The 22,672-nt window shown below is 35.7% G+C and overlaps 1 protein-coding gene across 12 annotated transcripts in view; it reads right to left on the bottom strand.

Moving 5' to 3' along the window:
• Positions 1-22,672, bottom strand: part of MPDZ (multiple PDZ domain crumbs cell polarity complex component) — a 169,189-nt gene that overhangs the window by 119,558 nt on the left and 26,959 nt on the right. For all 12 annotated transcript variants that reach the window (XM_035723504.1, XM_035723507.1, XM_035723511.1 and 9 more), the window contains exon 3: positions 20,574-20,740. In XM_035723504.1, the coding sequence (XP_035579397.1) occupies positions 20,574-20,740 (167 nt within the window). The remainder of the gene's footprint in view (positions 1-20,573; positions 20,741-22,672) is intronic.

Raw genomic sequence — 22,672 nt, 5'->3', positions numbered from 1 at the left:
GCAGATGGCATAATGAAATCTGTGACAGGCTGAGGATCCCACATACCAAGACCTAATGCCTATAGTATGTTTGCACAGGAGAAAAATATTTGGACTTGTGCTACGGTAAGCCAGAATGAACAAATCACATTCCAAGAATAAAGATTTTATCTATATGAAGTTAACTGGTGAAACAGAAGCTCTGATTTTATGAAAGACTAGGTGTGAAGGCACTCTAGAAGTAAAGTTACAGGAACAGAAAAAGTACAATACTATGAGAATCATATAAAAGTACTGAGTATCAATGGTTTTTTTTTCCAAATTTGTTAAAGTTTTAACCAATGTCAATGACTCCTCCTGTCTCCTCCTGGCCCTTGAGGTAAATATAAGAGCAGAGGTTAAAGAGATCACATATTTAAAAACTACAATTTAATCATATCATCATACAAAAGGGTTGTTTTTAAATGTGCAGATTTACACTCAGAAAAAAGCACAAAGGCACCTTCTAACTCTGCTGTAACTGTTTAATAAAATGGCTCTTGGAACTATAATCTCCTTGCAAAACAGGAATGGTTCTTATTTGTCTTGATAGACCTGTTCATAGCAGACACAGCATAAATGTTTAATAAAAAAAGCTTGACTCCCATCTTGGTTTATAAATATAAAATAAACAGAAGAAAACACAACTATCTGGTATTTTTATATACAGATAAACAATCTGTATAATTTATGGAAGTTGCTAGTAAATGAGCAAGAGTCACCAAATAATTATCTGTTCTCTGCTTAAGTTCTGGCTGAGTATTTCAATCTAAAAAGTCCTTTTATGTTCTTGGTAAATAACATATTAACTTATGGATTTGAATTAATGCTAATACCTAAAACATAACTTAAAATGAAGGTTATGTAAATTACTCAATTAAAAAGCCAAATTCTTTGTAATAAGGCAGGATGAAACACCCTTCAGTATTTAGAAGTATAGATGAAGTCCTCTTTTAAGACACAGTCAGTGGGGGCCTGGGTGGCTCAGTCGGTTAAGTGTCTGACTTTGGTCCTGGGATCCTCCCTGGTCAGGCTCCCCACTCAGCAGGGAGTCTTCTAGCCCCTCTGCCCATTTGTGTTCTCTCTCTTTCCCTCTATTAAATAAATAAATAAATAAATAAATAAATAAATAAATAAATAAATAAATAAATAAATAAAATCTTTAAAAAAAAAAAAAGGATGCAGTCAGAACAGAAATTGGTTCAGTTATTTCAAAAGGCCAGATAAAGCAGAAATCATAACACAGGACAAATACGTAAGTATTTTATTTTAACTTAAAGCATGAAAGTATTCATTCACAAATATCCTGATGCATGAGAGCTCCCCACTCCTTTCTTGCACAAACTGCACTCATTTAATATGGCATTATTTTCAATTTCAGTCTCTTTAAGATGAAGCAAGAACGTGGACTCCTGAAAAATAATTTCATTAAAGAAACCTGGATTTTCATGAGCTCTTTCTTCAGTGTTTTACAGTTTGATAACACACAACCAATTTACCAACAATTGTTTTATCAATTCTTTTATGTGGTTTTTCAAATAAGTAAGTTTCATGGAAAAAATGCCTTGCCATAAATTTTTATATTATGCAACAAAGACACATAATTATAAAAATAATTATGACAGGGAAAACATCTCTAAAAATGACTGATAAATGCACATTTACCTGTGACAGCTGCAGAAGCACACACAAGAAAATGTCTGAAAATAAGTGTTTTGTGCTCTGAGCATCAGTCATATGCCTCGCAGGACAGTATCGTTTCACTTAGCGAGTCACCAAAAAATTCTCTTTAGTTCTATATACAGTTAAGCTCACCCTGTGGGCATAGCTATATCAGAGTAACCCTTCCACTGGATCAATCAGAAACTTTATATAAAGTGCTGTGAAAAAAATCTGTAAAGGTATCAAAAAGAAACAATCACTTCTGCCACATTCTATTCATCAGAAGCAAATCAATAAACCCACCCCACACTCAAGAAGAGATCACACAAGAGCGTGAACACTAGCAGGGATTATCCGTGTCCATCCCAGAGGCTGACTACCACAGCACGTCATAGGAAAACTGCTGAAAGCCAAGACAAAGGGAAGAGCTCAAAAGCCACCTGAACAAAATGGCACATTACCTTCAAAGAAGAATAAAACTGACAACTAATCTTTCAAGTTAATCAATGACAAACAGGAGACAATAGAATTAAAAAAAAACTAAAAACAAAAACAAAAACTGTCAATTTAGCATTTTCAAAATACCTTCCCTACACACATACACACAGTGTTGCTTTAGAATTCTACTAAAGAGGGGCGCCTGGGTGGCTCAGTCATTAAGCGTCTCAGGTCATGTTCCCAGGGTCCTGGGATTAAGCCCCACGTCGGGCTCCCTGCTCCGCGGGAAGCCTGCTTCTCCCTCTCCCACTCCCCCTGCTTGTGTTCCCTCTCTTGCTGTGTCTCTCTCTGTCAAATAAATAAAAAATAAATAAATAAATAAAAAGAATTCTACTAAAGAAATATACAAGTAAACTCTTAGAAATACAAAAGATCCCTCATGGAATTTCCCTAATACAGAAAAGACTGAAGAGAACAAAAACAGGTTTAAAGATTTGAGAAATCAGGGCACACCTGGGTGGCCCAGTCTATTTAGCATCTAACTTGGTTTCAGCTCGGGCTGTGATCTTGGTATCATGAGATCGAGTTCCGCCTCGGGCTCTACGCTCAGCGGGGAGTCTGCTTGAGATTCTCTCTCTCCCTCTGTCCTTCCCCGCTCGCTCTTGAACTCTCTCTCTAAAATAAATCAATAAATCTTTTTTTTTTAAAGGGAGTAAATGGTAATGTTTTAAAACAATAAATAAAATTTGTGGAGTTTTAAATATAGGTAGGAAAGAAAGTACATAATAATTACACAAAAGGCACAAGCAGGGTACAGAAGGTTGAACTGTCCTAAGTTCCTTTCATTTTCCAGGAAGTAGCAAAAGTTCCAATTAAAGTAAAATCAAAATAAGTTAAGGGTAATATATGTGACAAAAGACTCATGTTTGGCCTAGAAGAAGAAAACTCAAACCTCAATGTGAAAGAAGATCCAATTAGAAAAGGAACAAAGACATTTCACCAAAGAGGATATGTAGATGGCAAATAAGAACACAGAAGATGTTCAGCGTCATTATCTATTAGAGAAATGCAAATTAAAAGCACAAAGAATATCACTATATACCTATCAGAATGACTAAATAAAAAACAGTGACAACACCAAATGCTGATGAGAATGTGGAGAAAATGGCCTGCTCATGCACTGCTGGCAGGAATGTAAAATGGTAGAGCCCCTCTGACAAACAGTTTGGCAGTTTCTGAAAAAAAACTAAACATGCATTTTTTTTTTTTAAGATTTATTTATTTATTTATTTGACAGAGAGACACAGCGAGAGAGGGAACACAAGCAGGGAGAGTGTGAGAGGGAGAAGCAGGCTTCCCGCGGAGCAGGGAGCCCACGCAGGGCTCGATACCAGGACCCAGGGATCATGACTTGAGCCAAAAGCAGATGCTTAACGACTGAGCCACTCGGGTGCCCCTAAACATGCATTTACCATACAACATGGCAATTACCTCTTAGGCACTTATTATACAGATCTGAAAATTATGTACACACAAAACCCTGCAGCAGCTTTATCTACAAGAGTGAAAAACTGGAAAGAAACAAAGGGTCTCTTAAGAGGTGCATCCATACCATGGAATAATACTAACCAATAAAAAGGAACAAAATATGAATAGACACACCAACTTGGATGGTTCACAAGAGCATTATGTAGAATGAAAAAAAGACAATTTCTAAAGGGCACATACATTATGACTATTTTTATACACTTTTTGAAATTATTTAATTATAAAGACAGAAAAATTGCCAGGGGACAGGAGTGGTGGCAGGGAGGGAACAGAGTATAGCAATTAATGAGTAGCACAGAGAGATCACTATGGTGATGGAATAGTATCTAGATTGTGATGGTGATTACATAGATCTATGCAAGAGAAAGAATGACACAGACTGAAAAAAAACTGACAGACATTGAACCATTATCAGTTTCCTTGGTTTTGATATTTTACTTTAATTACCAAGATGTGACCACTGGAGGTAACTTGGTGAAGTACATATAGGACCTCTTTATACAATATTGAAAAATCACTGAGAATCTATAATTATTACAAAATAAATTATGACAAAATTACAAAACATTTTTTTAAAAAGTTGACTCAAATAGGCCAAGGATACTTACTATTATGTTTGGGGTAACCGCTAAAAGAATAATAGCATGCTAATAGAAGAAGATAAAATAAAAAGTGAACTAATACAAAAAAGAAAAAACAAGACAAAAAGAAAATAAATCGTAAATTAAAATAAAATTTATTACTAATTACATTAAATGACTATAATTTTCAAATTGTATAACACAACAAAACACAAATACATGCTGTTTACCAACGATAAAAGTTAATAATAAAAAAGATAAAGATGAAAGCAGAGAGATCCACCCTACATTAACCAGAAGCCTGGTACACCTGCCCTAGTATCAGAGGAGTGGACTTTAAGTCAAGAAGTGTTACTGGAGATAAAGAGGGGCAATTCATATAGATAAAGGGTTAATTCAGTAAAAGACAAGACAGTCTTAGTCACCTAAAAATATAACCTCAGGGGCTCCTGGGTGGCTCCCTCGGTTAAGCGTCTCCCTTTAGTGCTCGCTTCGGCAGCACATATACTAAAAAAGCGTCTCCCTTTGGCTCAGGTCATGATCCCGGGGTCCTGGGATCTAGCCCAAAATAGGGCACCCTGCTTGGCAGGGAGCCCACTTCTCCCTCTCCCTCTGCCACTCCCCCTGCTTGTGCTCTCTCTCACTGTCAAATAAATAAATAAAATCTTAAAAACAGGGCGCCTGGGTGGCTCAGTTGGTTAAGCGACTGCCTTCGGCTCAGGTCATGATCCTGGAGTCCCGGGATCGAGTCCCACCATCGGGCTCCCTGCCCAGCGGGGAGTCTGCTTCTCCCTCTGACCCTCTTCCCTCTCGTGTTCTCCATCTCTCATTCTCTCTCTCTCAAATAAATAAATAAAATGTTTAAAAAAAATGTTTAAAAGTCTTAAAAACAAAAATATAATCTCAAAACATGTAAGGCAAAAGGACTCAGAATCTAAATGAGAAACAAACATTCACAAACATAAGTAGAGATTATAATTTATCTCTTTCAGTAACTGATAGAATGGGGGGATCAATAAGGATATGAAAGATCTGAACAACATTCTAAATAAAGTTGATAGAGTTGATATAAAAAAGCAGCTCTATTTCCTAGAAAAAAAACACCACAAACTAAAATTTAAAAAAAGATTGTTTTAAAAATTATTTTAAAAAGCTAGAATACAACCTAAAGTTTAGAAACAGAGCCACATATATATGACCACATGATTTAGTGTGCCAATATAAGGGAGAAAAGAATGATCTCTACAATAAATGGTTCTGGTTCAAATGGACAGTCAAATGGAAAATTAATTAACATACATACTTTACCTCATACCACAGCCGAAATTTAGAAGCTAAAGCAAGCTTCTGAGAGAAAATCTCTATATCCTTGGCATAATCAGTAATTTCTTAAGTAGGATAAAAAAGGCAATACCATAGAGGAAAAGTTTTAAAAATTGAACTTTATTTAAAAAAAAAAAAAACAACTCTGGTCATCAAAACATGTAACTAAGAGAGTCAAAAAGCAAGACACAAAGGAGAAAAAGACAGTTGCAATCAAAGGTCCAGCAAAGAAGTTGTATTCAGAAAATTAAAAAAAAAAAACAAACACTCTCGTAAGTCAGTAAGACTGACAAACCAATAGAAAAAATGGCAAATGACTTAAAACAGGAACTCCACCAAGGAGGACATCCAAATGATCAATAATCACATGACAAGGTGCTCAGTATCATTAATCATCTTACGATACTACAACATACCCCCCAGAGCGGCTAGAATTGGAAAAAGAGAAATTTAAAGCTGACAGTAAGTACCAAGTGTAAGCAATGATGGGGGAACAATGAGAATTTTCTTACATTTCTTACATTATACTGAGAGCATAGTCCTACAACTACTTTGGATAACAATTTGACAGAATCTACAAATGGTGAATATGTACCTTAAGACCCAGAAATTTCACTCTTAAGTAAACATCCAAGAGAAATGTGTATTTATGAACAACAAAGGACATGTGTTAGAACGTTTATGGCAGTTTTGTTTGTAATAGCCAAAAACTAGTAAAAATTACAAAGTACAGATACAGTCTAGTGCATTCATACAATGACAGATGGAAGAACTACAGGTACATATGACACCACGAAGGACTATCACAGACGCAAACTGACGACAAAGCCAGGAACAAAGCACGTACATTCAGATCGCACTTATATAAAACTCAAATACTTACTTATGGGATAACAGTCAAAACAGTATGATCTGACTTCTACGAGGAATCCAAAACAGCCAATCTCATAAAAACAGAGAGTAGACTGGAGGTTGCCAGAGCTTAGGGGAAGTGGGGAGATGTTGATCAAAGGGTACAAACTTCCGGTTATAAGTAGGTTCTGGGGATCTAATACACAATGTGGTCACTATAGTTAACAATACTCTATGGTATATTCGAAAGCTAAGTGAGTAGATCTTAAATGTTTAAATCACACACACACACACAAACACACACATCATTACTGAGGTGACAGATATGTTAACTAACCTCACTGTGGTAGTAATTTCCCTGTATATGTGCATATCAAATATCACTTTGTATATCTTAAACTTACACAGTTATATGTCAATTTTATCTCACATAGGCTGGAAAAAAAAAGTGATTCTTTTGGGGAGAGGATGAGAATCAACTAAGGGGATACAGAGTATTGTGGAGTGTTAATAATTTTCTATACTTCGATTTAGGTGAAGAGTTATATGTGTACATTCAATTTATACAAAATCTTTGAACTATATAATTGTGCCCTTTGCTGTATGTTAATTCTCTCTCTTTTTTTTTTTTTTTGAAGTTTGCAAGGTAAGTGATAAAATCAGAGCAGAGAACCTGGAGCACTCCAATGACTGATAAAACATACACTTCTCTGAAGGAAAGAGAGTGCTTTGAACAGCCTCTGTATTATCAAGCTAAATCTTCTGACAGAAACTCAGAATTTAAAGTTCAATTACCAGGCATTCACATTAAGTGAAAGAGAATATAAAAACTGGGTATCTGAAGATGAAGCCAAATCTATTACTGTGATGTATGACTCTCTGCAGGCTTGATATGGATTCAACTGGCTAATTCCCATCCACAGAATAAATCCTTCAACAAGTGCTCAAGATGAATCCTCAGCAAGTGCGTTTTAACCTCTGCAGCACACATAGATTTTTCTTTCTCAAAGGTTATGAGTTTTTACAACTTGTAAATCATTTAATTGCACACCAAATTACAAGAAGAAAAACATAAGCATTATGCCATCTAATATTTTTATACTGAAGTATTTTGACCCACCCTGATACAAGGTTGGTATACCTGAGATTTCAAAATTATAAATTTTTTCAATACCTATTATACAAAATTAATTTCTTTCTAAAACTACCTGAAAAGATGAATGTCTTAAATATTTTGATCATATAATCTATGTACTTAAGTTTAACCAAATATAACATCTTCAAATATATAGATTTGCTAAACTAAATCTGCTAAAAATATTGAAATATTGACTTCTTATGTTTCATCTATCCCTTCTGGGTTGTTTTTTTTTTTTTAAGATTTTATTTATTTATTTGATAGAGACAGAGAGAGAGCGAGAGCAGGAACACAAGCAGGGGGAGTGGGAGAGGGGGAAGCAGGCCTCCCGCTGAGCAGGAAGCCCGATGTGGGACTCAATCCCAGGACCCTGGGATCATGACCTGAGCCGAAGGCAGACGTTTAACCACTGAGCCACCCAGGCGCCCAGTCCCTTCTGGGTTGTTAACTGAAAAGGAAATTAATATTATTAGCTCTATTTTAATGGCTAACACCAATCTTTCCAGAAGTATTTGAACAATTGTCTAGAAAAATGATTGCTTAGGTTCAAACTGAATTTCCTAAAGTATCTTTATATAGATTATCAAAACCTGTTTTCTGGTCTTCTTATTTTGACCTATTCTGAAAGCACAGAAGAGCAATGAGAATAAAGTGACCCAAATGCTTATATAATTTGATGGATAGTTCTATAATTTCAAAGCTAAAATATGTATTATCTTGCACTAAGCAAGAAAAATGACCACTGCTTTCACAATCCTAGTTTTGGTAGACTTTAAATAAATTTATAAACATATATTGCTAGTTCAATTTCCCAATTTTTTGATTGTTACTCCTTAACATAATGAGAAATAAGAAATAAGGCACTCTCTGGGGAATTTGCCATAACAGGTGCACCTCATAGAAATGCAGACTGTTTTTTTAATCTGCACCTTGTCTTTTCTTCTTGCAGAACAAGAAAAGTGCTTATTTTCTTGTGAATTTACAAAAATGCTGTAAAACATTCTCTGGAACTGATCCCAAATATGAAATGCAAAGATGGATAGGATACCAAGAGTATTCAATAAAATACAGCACCTAAAATGGTAGCAATCACAGGAAAAAAATTTTTATACATAATAGAACTGTATTTCAAGTTTGGAAGCAAGGGAGGCCTCCTTTTCCATAAATCTTTCAGTGAAATACTGATTAGAGCACAACTCTGATGCATTATTGAACAGGCAAACCCTTACACAGTAATTGATGGTGGCACTCTGATTTAATGATCCTTATTTTTAAAGCTAATTAAAGAAATTGAGTTGCATGTTCAAAGGGGATTAGCTTAATGTGACGAGACTATTTTGGACATAAAGTACCTCCACGGCTCCTGAACTAAACACGACAGAAAACGGAGCAGCAAATTATAAGGTGGCGGGAAGGGGTGCATTTTCTGATGGAATAAGCATAATTTCACATTGTCTATGTGAATTTCTTTTCATTCATTCAAATACTTACTGAGCACTTCAAATATCCAAGACATTGGGCTCTAGGGGGTGGGGCAGTAATTAAAGAGATAAAATGCTTTGCATATGTTAGATATCCCATAAAATTGCTCCACCAGGCATAGTTCACCCACCTACTAAGATAGAATACCTTTCTTTTAATAGCTATGAATTGTTGAATAGCAAAGCAGATAGTGGACGAGAATTTGTAGATATCTTAAAGTAGCCATTGAAGATCACTGGCCGATAAATTTCAAAAAATATAAGGTTATTGAATTTAGAAAATAATTCCTTAACCCAAGGATGGTTAAGCGTCATTCTGAGTAATAAAATGTAAATTTTCTGCCATCTGCCTCTATAAAGTTTCAGTGGCACATTTGTCCTAAAATTCCCAGGTGCTAAATAAAAAAGATAAATGATCAACCAAGAAACTCAAGATGAAAGGCAAAGAAAAAAATGAATTAAAGAGTACCTAAGACTCTTATCTTCTCCCTTTTGATATTTAGAAAGGCATATATAAATAACCAGTAATCTACCTAAAGCAATGCCTATTGTTATAGACTATTAAATGACAAGATCAAGTACAAAACTGTGAAGTCTATACAATGTAAGTGATGTCGTCATGTTAAACGAACGGCCACATGGCAGGTTATGCTATCTTAGAATGTTCTAGTCTTCACTCAGAGCTGCATCTATGAAAATTTTATTTATTCTTAAAATTACATCAGAATTAAATCAATACACAATACATAATGCACTAAAATGTCAGGTCAGTCAGCATAATGCAGAGTATTCCATGTGTATTTTATAAACTAATTTTTCAAAGGTCTAAATTTCACTAAAATCTATAGAAATACTTATAGTTGAAAAGATTCAAATCCCCCCATTCCTTAAAACGTAAATGAATACTTGAGCAAAAATTGCAAAATAACCTGAACTTAAAACAGTCACAGTTTTGCCTTAAACTTTTTTCATTATTGTTATACAATAAATTTTAAGTTTACCATTTAAAAAAAAGTTAGGTTCTACAATGAAGTAAGATATTACAGGATTCCTTAACCTATCCCGAGTTCCTGAAATTCCAATTAAAGTCCACTAATTTCAAAAGCAATGGTTTCTTTTTCATACTTGTTTGATCTTTTTTGATAGTACTTTACTTTTTATTGTTACTAGGGGAGAGGTGTCTGTGATAGGCTGCAAGAAAAAGACACTATTCTTATCAGCTCTTCTCATCAAGAGCAATAGTCTATTACCTCCCCGCCTAAGTCACTTTAAAAAAAAAGTTCTTGATGAAGGGGGCACCTAGATGTCTCAGTTGGTTAAGCAGCTGCCTTTTGCTAAGGTCATGATCCCCGATCCCCGGGGTCCTAGGATCAAGCCCCCCCATTGGGCTCCCTGCTCAGCAGGGAGTCTTGCTTGTCCTTCTGCCTCTCCCCCCTCAGCCCCACCCCACCTCTTCCCCTCCTTGGCCCTGCCCCTCCCCTCTGCCTTGTGCTCTCTCTTGCTTTGTGGTACGTGCTCGCTCTCAAATAAATAAATAAATAAAATCTTTAAAAAAAAAGTTCTTGATGCAGTAGTTAAAATTAGTTTTTTTTTCCATCTTGACTCTTGGGTACACATCTTTTTAATATTCTGTGATTCAAAATGAGAAGTGAACATAACACACTTCTGGTGTATAAAAAATACAATTCTGGTCGCGGTGCCTGGGTGGCTCAGTTGGTTGAGCCATGTCTGCCTTCTGTCCTGGTCATGATCTCGGGATGTGGGATCAAGCCCTGTGCCTGGCTCCCTGCCTCAGTGGGGAGCCTGCTTTTCCCTCTCCCTCTGCCTGCCGCTCCCCCTGCTTGTGCTCTCTCTCTCTCTGACAAATAAATAAATAGAATCTTTTAAAAAAGAAAAAATATAGCTCTTGTCTAGAGGAAAAGCATTATTGTTTGAGTTGCAAGCTGAACTAGCTACTCTTCTCATGGGTGCCATATTCCTTGAAAAAGCTAATGAAAGTCAAAAAAATGATTGTACAAACTTGATATACGGCAGATAATTTCTCAAAAATAAAGTAAGCTTCTCACTTCAAGGAAAACAACTGACAGTAACTGTTGCCAATAGTAAAATTTGAGGTTTCAAGTGACAATTAGAATTTTGGAAAACTTGTTAGCTGCCACCCTGAGCTTGACACCTTTCCACAATTTAAAGACTATTGATAATACCAGAAGCAATATTAGCAAGTATAAATTTATGATATTATATAATGAAATGTGAAACTTAATTTTCCTGTTTTTCAAATTTTCCAGACAACCAATTTATTACAAAAATATGCATGGTTAAAAAAAATTCAAAGCACAAGATCAATTTTACTGTAATAGAGTACAAAATGTTCATTGATTTGGTATCTGATTCCACCTTATAGCTTAATTTTAAGAAACCACCAATACAGGTGCCTGGGTGGCTCAGTCAGTTAAGCATCTGACTCTTGGTCTGGGCTCAAGTCGTGATCTCAGGGTCGTGGGACCAAGCCCTGCATCCAGCCCCATGTTGGGCTCCATGCTCAGTGAAGACCCTGCTTGAGATTCTCTTTCTCTCTGCCCCACCCCCGCCCTCTGCTTGTCTGCTTGCCCACTCCCACGGACGTGCTCTCTCTCTCAAATAAATGAATCTTTATAAAAAAAGAAAATATCAGTAGTTTTGGTGCACTATCAAAGAAGGACAGCCACAAAAAGGCTGTCCTCCTTCCTTTGCCAGCTAAACAGCTACATGGGGCCAGATGTTCTCCATATACATCGACTAAAACAACAAATCCAAACAAATCAAATGCAGGATCAGATACGAGAATCCAGTCTTCTATTAAACAACATTAAAGAGATGTGAAAAAAGGTAAAACAATACCAGTCTTCTAATTTTTAAAGCAAAGGATTACTGCTATTTTCAAATGAATTAATATATATTTAAAATAGTTCTCAATGTTAATTTCTAACCTGAAAAATATCGATGCATAAAACCACATAAATTAAAGCTCTCTGAGGTCTTTAGTAATTTTTAAGAATGTAATGGGGTCTTAAAACAAAATATTTGAGATCTGCTGCCTTAGAATATTAAATTTCAATAGGAGGAAGAAGCACCAAGAAGAGAATCAATATTTATTGAGTGCCTGTTAAGCACCCAGCTTATGCCTTAGAGTTTTTAGATCCATGTTATTTAGTTCCCACATTACAACTAACGGAGGGGCAAAAAAGAGGTTCAGTGAAGTTAAATACATATATATATATAAAGTCATCTACTAATAAATATCAATGACACAACACAAATCTGGGTTGTGTCTGTTTCCAAATCCTATTAGACTACACTGCCAGCAACGGAGATCACATCATAATGAAGGCCTCAAATCACCAGGATATCCTGAAATCGTGTTCATTACGCTGTTTACAAGGCCAGTGAAACAAAAACTACAGAGCCCCATGATTAAGACCTGGGGTCTGAAGTCAGCGAGCCTACATTTAAATACTAGCTCCAGCATTTAACCTTCCTGTGCCTTCATTTCCCCATCCATAAAATAAGGAAAATACATTATCTAGTACATCTATCTACTACTATCTACCACTTCAAAGTATTGTTGCAATGATGAAACAGAGACAATAGTTCCTGGCACACAGTAAGAATTTCATACGTGGTAATCACCATGATGATGATGATGGTGATGAGTGGCGCTTCTTTCCAATATGTTTACTAGGAAAAACATACAAGGTCTTCGGTGTAACTTCAGTTAGCTGGCTAATTTATTTGTACTAAAAATCATTTCTCTGGAAAGAAAAGATAACTACTGATGCACAACAGTTCTGAATTTTCATGAATATTTACATATCTCTTAATTAAACAATCATTTATTTAACTTAAGTAAAATATCAGATTAGGTACAAAGTAGACAAAGATGAATACGGCATGATTTTATCCCAAAAGTAGTAAATGGTTTTCAAACAAATCTGAAATGTACTTAATTCTAAAACTCCTTTTTGTGCTTTGTAAGAACAAATGGCAAGTGGAACGCCGCATATACACCATGGTCTAGGCATGTGTGTTGATGTGTATTTGCAGAATGTCTTTTCCTTATTTAAATCTCAACACTTCTGTGCTTGCTTAGCAAAACTTCCAAGGGAAAAAATTTAAAGAACATAGATTGACCAAAAGTAATATTCTTATCAAAGCATGCTGAAACTTTCTACATCAAAGGGGTGAAAGTATTCAAATTAAGTAAATTAATATAACTTAAATGCCAAGACAAAGAGAAATTTAAAATTAAAAACTTAGGGGGCCCCTGGGTGGCTCAGTTGGTTAAGCGTCTGACTTCGGCTCAAGTCATGGTCTCAGGGTCCTGGGACTGAGCAGTGCATGGGGGGTTGGGGGGGAGTCTGAGCTCAGCAAGGAGTCTGCTTCTCCCTCTCCCTCTGCCTTCCCCCCCCCAGGCTTGCACACGCACTCTCTCTCTCAAATAAATAAAATCTTTAAAAAAGAGAGAGAAATTGGAAACTTAGATGAACAACATGTTAGAGTGTTTGTAGTGTTTTTCCTATCAGTCCCACATTTCCAGAAGACAAATAAAACTGATTCACAGTTCACAGTCTGCTTAGAGAAAAATAAAACCAAACCTTACAGATAAGTTTAAATATACAGAAATGGGCACATGGAAGACTGATGGTACTTTGTCACACTGTCTCTCCTTCCACTATTATCCTACTCAGTTCACATCTACTGTAAAAGCTAGCATAATTATTTAAAAAGCAGAATGAAAGTTCTGGTTTATATTAAAAAGGTCCTCTGATTAAAATTTGGGGGAGAATTTAAGGGAAATGGCAAATCTTAATGAACCTGAATTTACTAAACATTAAGTGCATTTCTCTTTAGTAATGCTAATAACGGTTTTCCCAACCTATTTGTTCCTTTAAGCAGAGAACCAAGGGTTTAGAAACAGTATAAATTAAAAGTAAAAAAAAGCACTAGCTTTGGGTCAGACAGACTTACATTTTTCTTCTAAATCTACCAATGACTAATTGTGTGCTCCAGATTAAGTTACAAGACATTTCAGCCTCAATTTCTTCATGGACAGAATGGGATCACGCACACCTCATGTAGCTGATGGACTAGCGAAATGAGACAACGTCCACAGCACATGAGAGCTTCCTAAAGGTGGTGGTAGTTATTTTTGTTATATAGCTTCAGATGTAAATCAACCTCTATTGTTTTTAAACTCTTGGGTTAAAAAACTCATGTAGGTTATACCCAGTAAATTTCACATTTTTTCCCTCTTCTCCAAAGACCATTTAAGTTTGTCACAAAAACACCATACAATTAGCACCATTTGCTGTTTTAGACACACATGCATACCCAATAGCAAGATGGTGTTGCATTTTAATCCAGCACTGTATAAAAAGCTTGAACAGTGCCTTCTTGCCCAGGATAAAACAAGAATTTTAGTCCCTCAAAGGCTCTATATTTACAAACTTTTGGTTAAAGGAACAAACATTTAAAAGCTGTTATTGTACCAAAAATAAAGTATTTGAAATTCCTACAGTAAATAAACTCTATGGTAAATGTAAAAACATAAGAATCACTCCTTCTCTTTTAACTTCTCCTAGATAATGTATGTTAAAGTCTCAAGAAACAGATACTTTCCTGTTAGGCAGTTGCAATGCTCTATCATAAAAGAAAAAACATTTTGGGGGTAAGAAAAATATTTTTTCATTTTCACAAGCAACATCAACTTGGAAGAATTCCATTCCATTTTTAGATAATTCCTGTTAATGGGGTCAAGGCAGGTTTTTCTTTCTGTACTTCTTCTCCCCACCACTGCCAAGTCATAATTTAACCGAGGCATTCTTGAGAGACAGGAGTTATTCCCCCTTTACTGATAGCATGCTTACAGATGAATCTTCTCCATTTCAGTCTCAAATTAGAAACCATAGAGAGAAGGGTGATTTTTTGCCATTTATATAAGAAATAAAGCTGAGGAAACGCAGGCAATTCTGCTCCCTACCACGAATCCTACAAAACTGTATCTTTGTGATTACCAAAGTCAGAACAGAGCAACAACATGCCCAGTTATCAAAATTCTCATCTTTCCATCAATCTAAAAAATATAACCGTAAAAAATTACCAGTGCTGCTAACGCCACTGCTTAAAAGCAACATAGCTCAACAGTTTGGCCATGAACCTGAGTTAGCAGTTTTATCAATGAGTAACCACAGAAAAGTGACTCCTTCAGGCATGGCCCCGGACAGTGCTGCTCCAGCCAACACCCCCTGCTTACATCTGATATTTCAAAGTAACCCTATGGAATATACATCAACTACTTATGTCTCCAGGCTCTCTGAAAGTTGTTCCTCTTTTAAAACAGAGCATCAGAAAAACATACATGGTGCACAGTACACTTTAGCAGAAAAGCCATCACTAAATTAGGATGTGATACTGTATTCTTAGTGTGGACTCTCAGTATACTTCATTCGTAGAAAGATGAAAGAAGCATTTCTTTGAAGAACAACTCATGTATTTTATGCTTATAATTAAAGGTCTTACCTATCAAAATGTCAATAAAACCTTCACCTCAATTGTGTTAGGCAGTTTCACCATAATTTTTAAAATGTGGAGAGAAACAAAATAAATGATTGTTAAATACTGTATTTAATAGACGTGTTCAAAGATAAAGTTGATACAACTTTCAACTTGATACAATAAAGTCTGATACAGAATGCTGAATGCAAAAGAGGAATGATGAAAAACACACACACAACCTCCCCCCACAAAAAACAAAAAAACTCTACCTTAATAAATCCTTCACAGTCCGGCTCCCAAGTTTCCTCCCTTGCCAAGGACCCACACATAGCAAGCTGTTGCCCCAATAACACAGATCTGGAGGGGATTCTGTATCAGGGTTTCTCAACCTCAGCACAACACACATCATGAACCCAATAATTCTTTGTTTTAGGAAGTTGGGCTATGCACTGAGCATGTTTAGCAATACCCCTGCTGTCTACTCATTGACATGTCAGTAGCATGGCCCCTACCACCCCCAAGTTACAACAGTCAAAAATGTATCCACTTATTGCTATACGCCCCAGTCACCTTCACTTGAGAACAACTTCTCTCTCCTGTAAACATTGTTGCCCCTACCTGAAATAATTTCCCCATTCACTGCAGAAAAGTCCTATTCATTTTTCAAGACCCATCTTATATGTTACCTTCAATGTAAAGTTTTCTTGTAGTCAAAGTTAATAATTCCTCATCCTGCTCACTTTCTTATCCCACTCACTTTCTTAGTTACATAAAACAAATATATGTTCTCTTTCCTCCTCTAGGTAATGAGAACCTCTGTCTTATTTATTCATAGTATTTTTATCGACTTTATTAATAAATGATTATAAGCCTTCTAAAAAAGTACCCATGAGAAAACCCTCCCATTGCCAAGGAAAATTTGGCTCACTGAATGGTGTCTCACACTGAGCAATATATAAACCTCCAGCGCTCTCATCTCTCTCTCTCTGCGTGTGTATGTGTATATTTATATATTTATATTTATATAATTATTGTTGACTTTGCTCCTGAGAAATGGAAGTTAAATGATAATACTCAATTTTAGTAACCCAAGGTCCTTGGACTATCCAATTCTCTGATATTTTTATTTAGTCTTTGTTTAGATTTACCTTTGAATCACCCATTAGTCCATACATTTTTGCCATCAGAAGTTGTTTGAAATTCTTTTGGGAATGTGAACAGGTAAAACTTAAAAGCATAGAAACATAAGACAAAAATTTTATACGATGAACATTGTATTTCAAAATAAAAAAGAAGGATCCACTTACTCTAATCAACACTGAACAATAATTTCCAAACTTATTCTACGTTAAGTCAACATCTCTCCAATTATTTCAAGAGATGTCAGAAAATTTCCAAAGAGAAACTTAGAAAAAAATCTGGCTTAAATTTGCATGTATATATGTATACATTATGCATTTGGATAATATGCATATAAGCCAACACTTTTCTGGGAAAAAGGTGAATGAACAAGGAGCCTGGAAATATCAAACAACAAGAACAACAGCAAAATAATAGAATGTCATACTCCAAAAAGGCCAGAAATCACAGACATGGAGAAACCTCCAGAATATGCTGAGCCCTGAGGCTTGTTTCCCATGTCAGCACTGAATTATATACATTATTTCTTCAATCTTAGAATTGGTCTAGGTTGCCATAGCTTTAAAAAAGAAAAAATCTCAGCGATGTCAATTTCTAAGTATTAGTCCTAAATTTCTACTGAAATTAATAATTTTAATTCACAGTTTTCCTACAAATAACTCAAGGTAAAAAGACATTTAATTTCATGTCTATGGTCATTTCATAAGACAAGGCAATTAATTAATCAGGAAAGTCGTATCCACCTCTACTGGACTGGAGAAACATCACAGAATAAATATGCAAATCCAATATCCTCATGGCTGACAAGTTTCTATTATTAAACTGCTAACGTGTTTATTTCCCCCACAATAGCTGGATTTCTATCATGAATACGCATTGAGCCCTGCAGTTATTAGCTGTGATGACTAGGTGACAGTGAGGACACTACTTGAGAATTTGCATCTGACAGATCATTGACACACAGTCACAGTTCCTTTTTTTTCTTCTCTTCACTTAAACAGGAATCATGAAATAGGAAAGGAACTGGAGCTATTAGAGATTATTCAGGTTTAATAGCACACATCCTTTTAGCTGGCGGTTAGAACAATACACAATGTGGCAGAGTTAAACAGAGGCATCAATTATGCTCTCAGACCTGTTAATATTTTTGACAATATTTAAATAGCACATCCCTTCAGGGCATGGCTTTTTTGCCCTCTCAGTTACACACCTGTCAAGTGTTTAATTTGCCAAAGGGAAACAGTTTGATTTCTAAGGGCAGTCTTAATACTGAAGAAGCAAATTGGAAAAATTACGCATTATTGAATAGAAGTAATGAGAAGGATTCGAGGGGGAAAAATAGTCAGCTTAATTCAACATGGCATGTCAGCATCTGTCATTAATGCAACAATATGATCACGTTCTCCAATATGCTGCATTTACCTCAGGCTTTTCAATTATTCACTCCTTTCACTTTCTAAAATGTAGGAGAATGATGGTAAAGTTGGAGGACTCAAATTTGTATTACCAATACTAAAAAAGATGGAGACACTAACTTGCACCCATTGTGCATATAAAATTACATATCTGAAAACACAACTCAGGCAAAAGAATATAAATAAAAGCTAGCCACTGGTCAGATTGGTATAGCTACTAGTTTAAAAGCACAAAACAAAGTTCATTCCTAGGTTCATTAATTAATTATTAAATTATAAATATTAACAAATTAACAGGTAGTAAACTACATAGAATATCTAACATGGTAAGTCTATAATATTTATGTTTAAACTTTAAAACAGAAAATAATACAAGGTTTTGAAATGTAGTCTAGTCATACAAGAAAAACACGGTTCAAAAACAAAGGAACTGAGTAAGAATGAAGACTAAAGTGAAGAGTCACAGAAACTATGAGAGATATTGATGGTTTTCACCAAAATTGAACTCCTGACCTCTAGGGGCCGAGTTTCTATCCTCAGGAAAAAAAAAGAAGACGACGACGATGAGAGACAGGCTGCAGAATCACAAGAGGGGAAAGACTGCCTTGGGAGCCAAGAAAACCGAGTTCCAGTTCTGGCTCTGCCCTTATTATAAACAAGTCACTCAAACTCACTAAGTAGTTGCAATAAACAGGGTGTGAGCCAGCTGGTTTCCTTGGTCCCTTTCAGTATTTGAAGAGGTGACCAACTAGCCAAAGTCCAAAGACATGGGAGACATGCCTAGAGAATGCCCAAACCTCACAATGTACCAAGTCTTGAAATATATCAACATCTATCATTAATACTGTACTTGGTCACAGACTACCTGGCTTGATAAAATTATGCTCAAGGGTTTCCAAGGAGATTTCAGCTGAATCACATGGGACCCAAAGTTTTAGAGCCCATATCCTACTTCTGTTTGGAAATGGTAAAACAAGATCAACAACCAGTAAACCTATGTCTCCCCTGCTTTCAGGGCTAGAAGGGGTATTTCCAGTTATCTCTTTAGTGGTATTTCCTAACACACTAGCACTTTTTGTTTCAACTTTTCCTCATTCTAATCATATTTTCACATAATATAATAAGGGGAGAAGACATCTATTCAACTTCTTCACTCTCTCTGAAAAACCAGATAATCTTCCACATCATAATTACACTTATATTCAAAACACTGATCTCTCCAAACTCTTGTCAATTCATTCTGAAAATGAGTACCTAAAACCAATCTTTTCAATAAGTTGCAAAAAAAAAAAAAACCCAAACACAACTACATATAACAAAAACAACTTTTTCTTAATTCATGATCACAATTTTTAAAATCATTAAGTAAAAATTCACTACAGAAAAATATTTTTAAAAATTCTTCTTTATTTTTTGCTACCAAAATATCTAGATTAAGAAGTTATGTGCATTAAACAAATTCCTTCTCTATTGCTACTATTTGTTCTTTTTGCATTTGGCACATTTTTTTTAAATTGGAGCTATTCTTTCACTGAATTATGAAACTAGTCTTCAAATTCATTTTTAACCTTTTAAGGCAGAATATTTGTTAGCAAGTCATCCATAGTGAGTAAATTAATGCTAAAAACATTAGAATGAGAACTAACTTAGATTGAAGGCATAAATGAGATTGTCTTCACGCCTTGTAAGGGTAACAACCATTTTAAAAAACATTTTTTTAAAAACCTGAGAAATGTGATTAAATTAAGTTAGTTCAAAGAGCATCTAACTTGAGTGTTTGTTCTGTCATTGCAATGTTTCAATTTTAATATAAATGCTAGGAAATTTTAATGCTCTTAATTTTTACAGGAAAAAAAACAGTGTTACATTTAGAAGTTCTAATGTTTATCACCATCTGATGCTGTCATTGGAAGCAATTGCTACTTACACTCTTTTAAGAAGTGAGAATTACAATTTCTCTAACTGATGACAATGTAATTATTTCTTTTACTGTCAAAATAGAGGTGATTTCCCTTCCTCACACACATGATTACACATGCAGATCCAGGCTTATCTGAAATTTTATAAGCATGCTGAATGTCTGAATCTGAATGCACAAGATCACGTGAACAATGAGCCTTAGTGGGGATGTAAACCAAGCCTACAGCCATCTACCCTAAACTTATTTTTATCATCCCCATATCCTGTAGGGACTCACACTTCAGCATCCACACAGCTTTCAACACAATGTCATATCATTCACAATATACAGCAACAACCATTACAAAAATAACTGGGGGGGGGGGGGGGAGTCACAGTGAATCTGAATGTCTCATTTAGAGGTTTAAATGACTTCGTTAGCTATTCATTAACACATACAAAAATCAGGCTTTCAGAAAAACACAAGACTCCACAAGATCTATGCCATGCCATGAACACCGGCTTTGGGAGAATTGTGTCCTACCTGCTCTTTCAGCTGCTGTACGGAAGTCTGAAGGTTCAGAATCTGACCAAAGAGCGGGCTCTGCAAGACTGACTTGAGAAGGTTCAGCTTGTCTTCATTGGCTACATCTCCACGTTCTCGCAGCTTGGCTTGCAAGCGCTCTGCTGCCTGCAGGGCTCGATTTTTGTCTAAACCAAAGAGCAGCACTGGTCATTAACAGGATTCAAAAGACACACATCAAACCCCACTTACAGAATAGAAATCCTAAAACTATTCCTTTCGAGAGCATAAAATTGACTCAGAGAAAAAAGGATTGTAACATGTCCCTATAAATAGGTCCCTCAGACCCTGGAGTCTCTGGTGAGAGAGTCTGTCTGAAAGCAGAGAACTGGTTATAGTACACACCACATGCAAGTAAGTAATTGTTGCTCCAACTCAGATGGAGTGTATCTGAATTCCAACGCCAGCTGTCAACTCTTTTATATAAAAACTATTGAAAACCAAACACTTCGTGATCTTGTAAATGCTGATATTTTCACTTTTCAAAAAATTTTATTTACATTTAAGAAAAATTAGAAATATAACTCATTAATAAGTGGATGTGGATGATGTCACTGATGAGTCATAACATCCAAAATACAATTTCATATATTAAGGAACAAACATTCTATACTTGAGAATTTACTTGAAAATATATTACAACAATGTATAACCCTTCAAAAACACTTCTTGTTAATACTTTAAATGTCTTTCCCCAAAATTAAATAGCATATCTCTATATGCATCAAACCAAAATAATTCAAATATTTATTGATCACCTTATATATCAGGCATAAAAGTTGCAAAAGTATTCTGAGTAAGTGTATCCCTAATAATCCTAGCATCTTACATGTGTGTTTACACCAGATGGTGATTTTCTATGACAAATCACAGTTAAAAACAACTCCCTAAAACTCTCTCTCACTCTCTCACAAGTGAACCCAAATTCGTTTTAAAGGAATGAAGACCATTCAAATATATGTTCTAACAGATTCATCATGGTAATAAGGCCATCTATTAATATTCATTTGCCATAATATAGTAATCAAAGAGTGGGAATTATCACCACAGACACTTTTTATAGAACCAAATGTGGGATGACATAGAAATGGGGAAATTAAGGCATGAATTAATGTTGACCATGAGTTCACACGCATACACAAATTTAAACAAACAGAATTTACTCATCTGCACAATTTTTATGTATTATTTATTTGTTTATTTATTTTATTTAGAGCATGAATGGGGAGGGGGAAAGGGAGAGAGAGAGAATCTTAAGCAGGCTCCAAGCCCAGCATGGAGCTCAATGTGGGGCTCAATCTCACGACCCTGAGATCATGACCTGAGCAGAAATCAAGAGTTGAATTCTTAGCCAACTGAGCTATCGAGGAGCCCCATCAAAAGCACAATTTTAAAAGTAAATAACGATAACGATATGAGAATTTTATTCTGGGTCTTATTTCCCATGGTATGTCAGAATACAAATCTAGTATTAATTTTTCTTGGAAGGTGTACACATAAGTAATAACTTACAAAATAAAGATTGGAAAGTGACAGCTTCAATAATTCTCTATTTTCCCTTTGCTGTCCACTGTCTTATGAGGAACTCTGTTTTGTGGACTAGTAGTAGTCTTTGCGGCCTGTGACTTTAGTATAAAATAGGGGATGAAGGTAACACACACCCATGTATTTTATCACTCACATTTTACCAGGAAGAAAAGTCAGAGTAATGATCCCCACTATCACAAAAACAGCTCCTTTCCCTTTTCCTTCCACCTACTCTCATCCTGCTTCCCAAAGCATGCAGGCATCAAGGCACCAGCCACAATCATCAAGGCACCAAGGTGAAATCCAGATACGTTCCAATAGTCATGCCCAAAACTTCCAGGGAAAACACGAGGTATTTGGCCATCAGGAGAGGGATGGGTGTACTGATATGCCTGGAACTAGTTCTATAAACCAGCTCCTCTAAAACTAAAGAGCAAGGGAAAAAGATTAACATGTGAATTTGGGTATTTCAACCTACATTATCTCATGTAGAAATCAAACTGCCGTAAATCATCACTGAAGTCTGCCAGCCT

Source organism: Zalophus californianus, chromosome 13, assembly GCF_009762305.2.
Source record: "Zalophus californianus isolate mZalCal1 chromosome 13, mZalCal1.pri.v2, whole genome shotgun sequence".
Lineage (NCBI taxonomy): Eukaryota > Metazoa > Chordata > Mammalia > Carnivora > Otariidae > Zalophus > Zalophus californianus.
The sequence above is the reverse complement of the archived record's forward strand: the minus strand, read 5'-3'. Positions and strand labels throughout refer to the sequence as shown.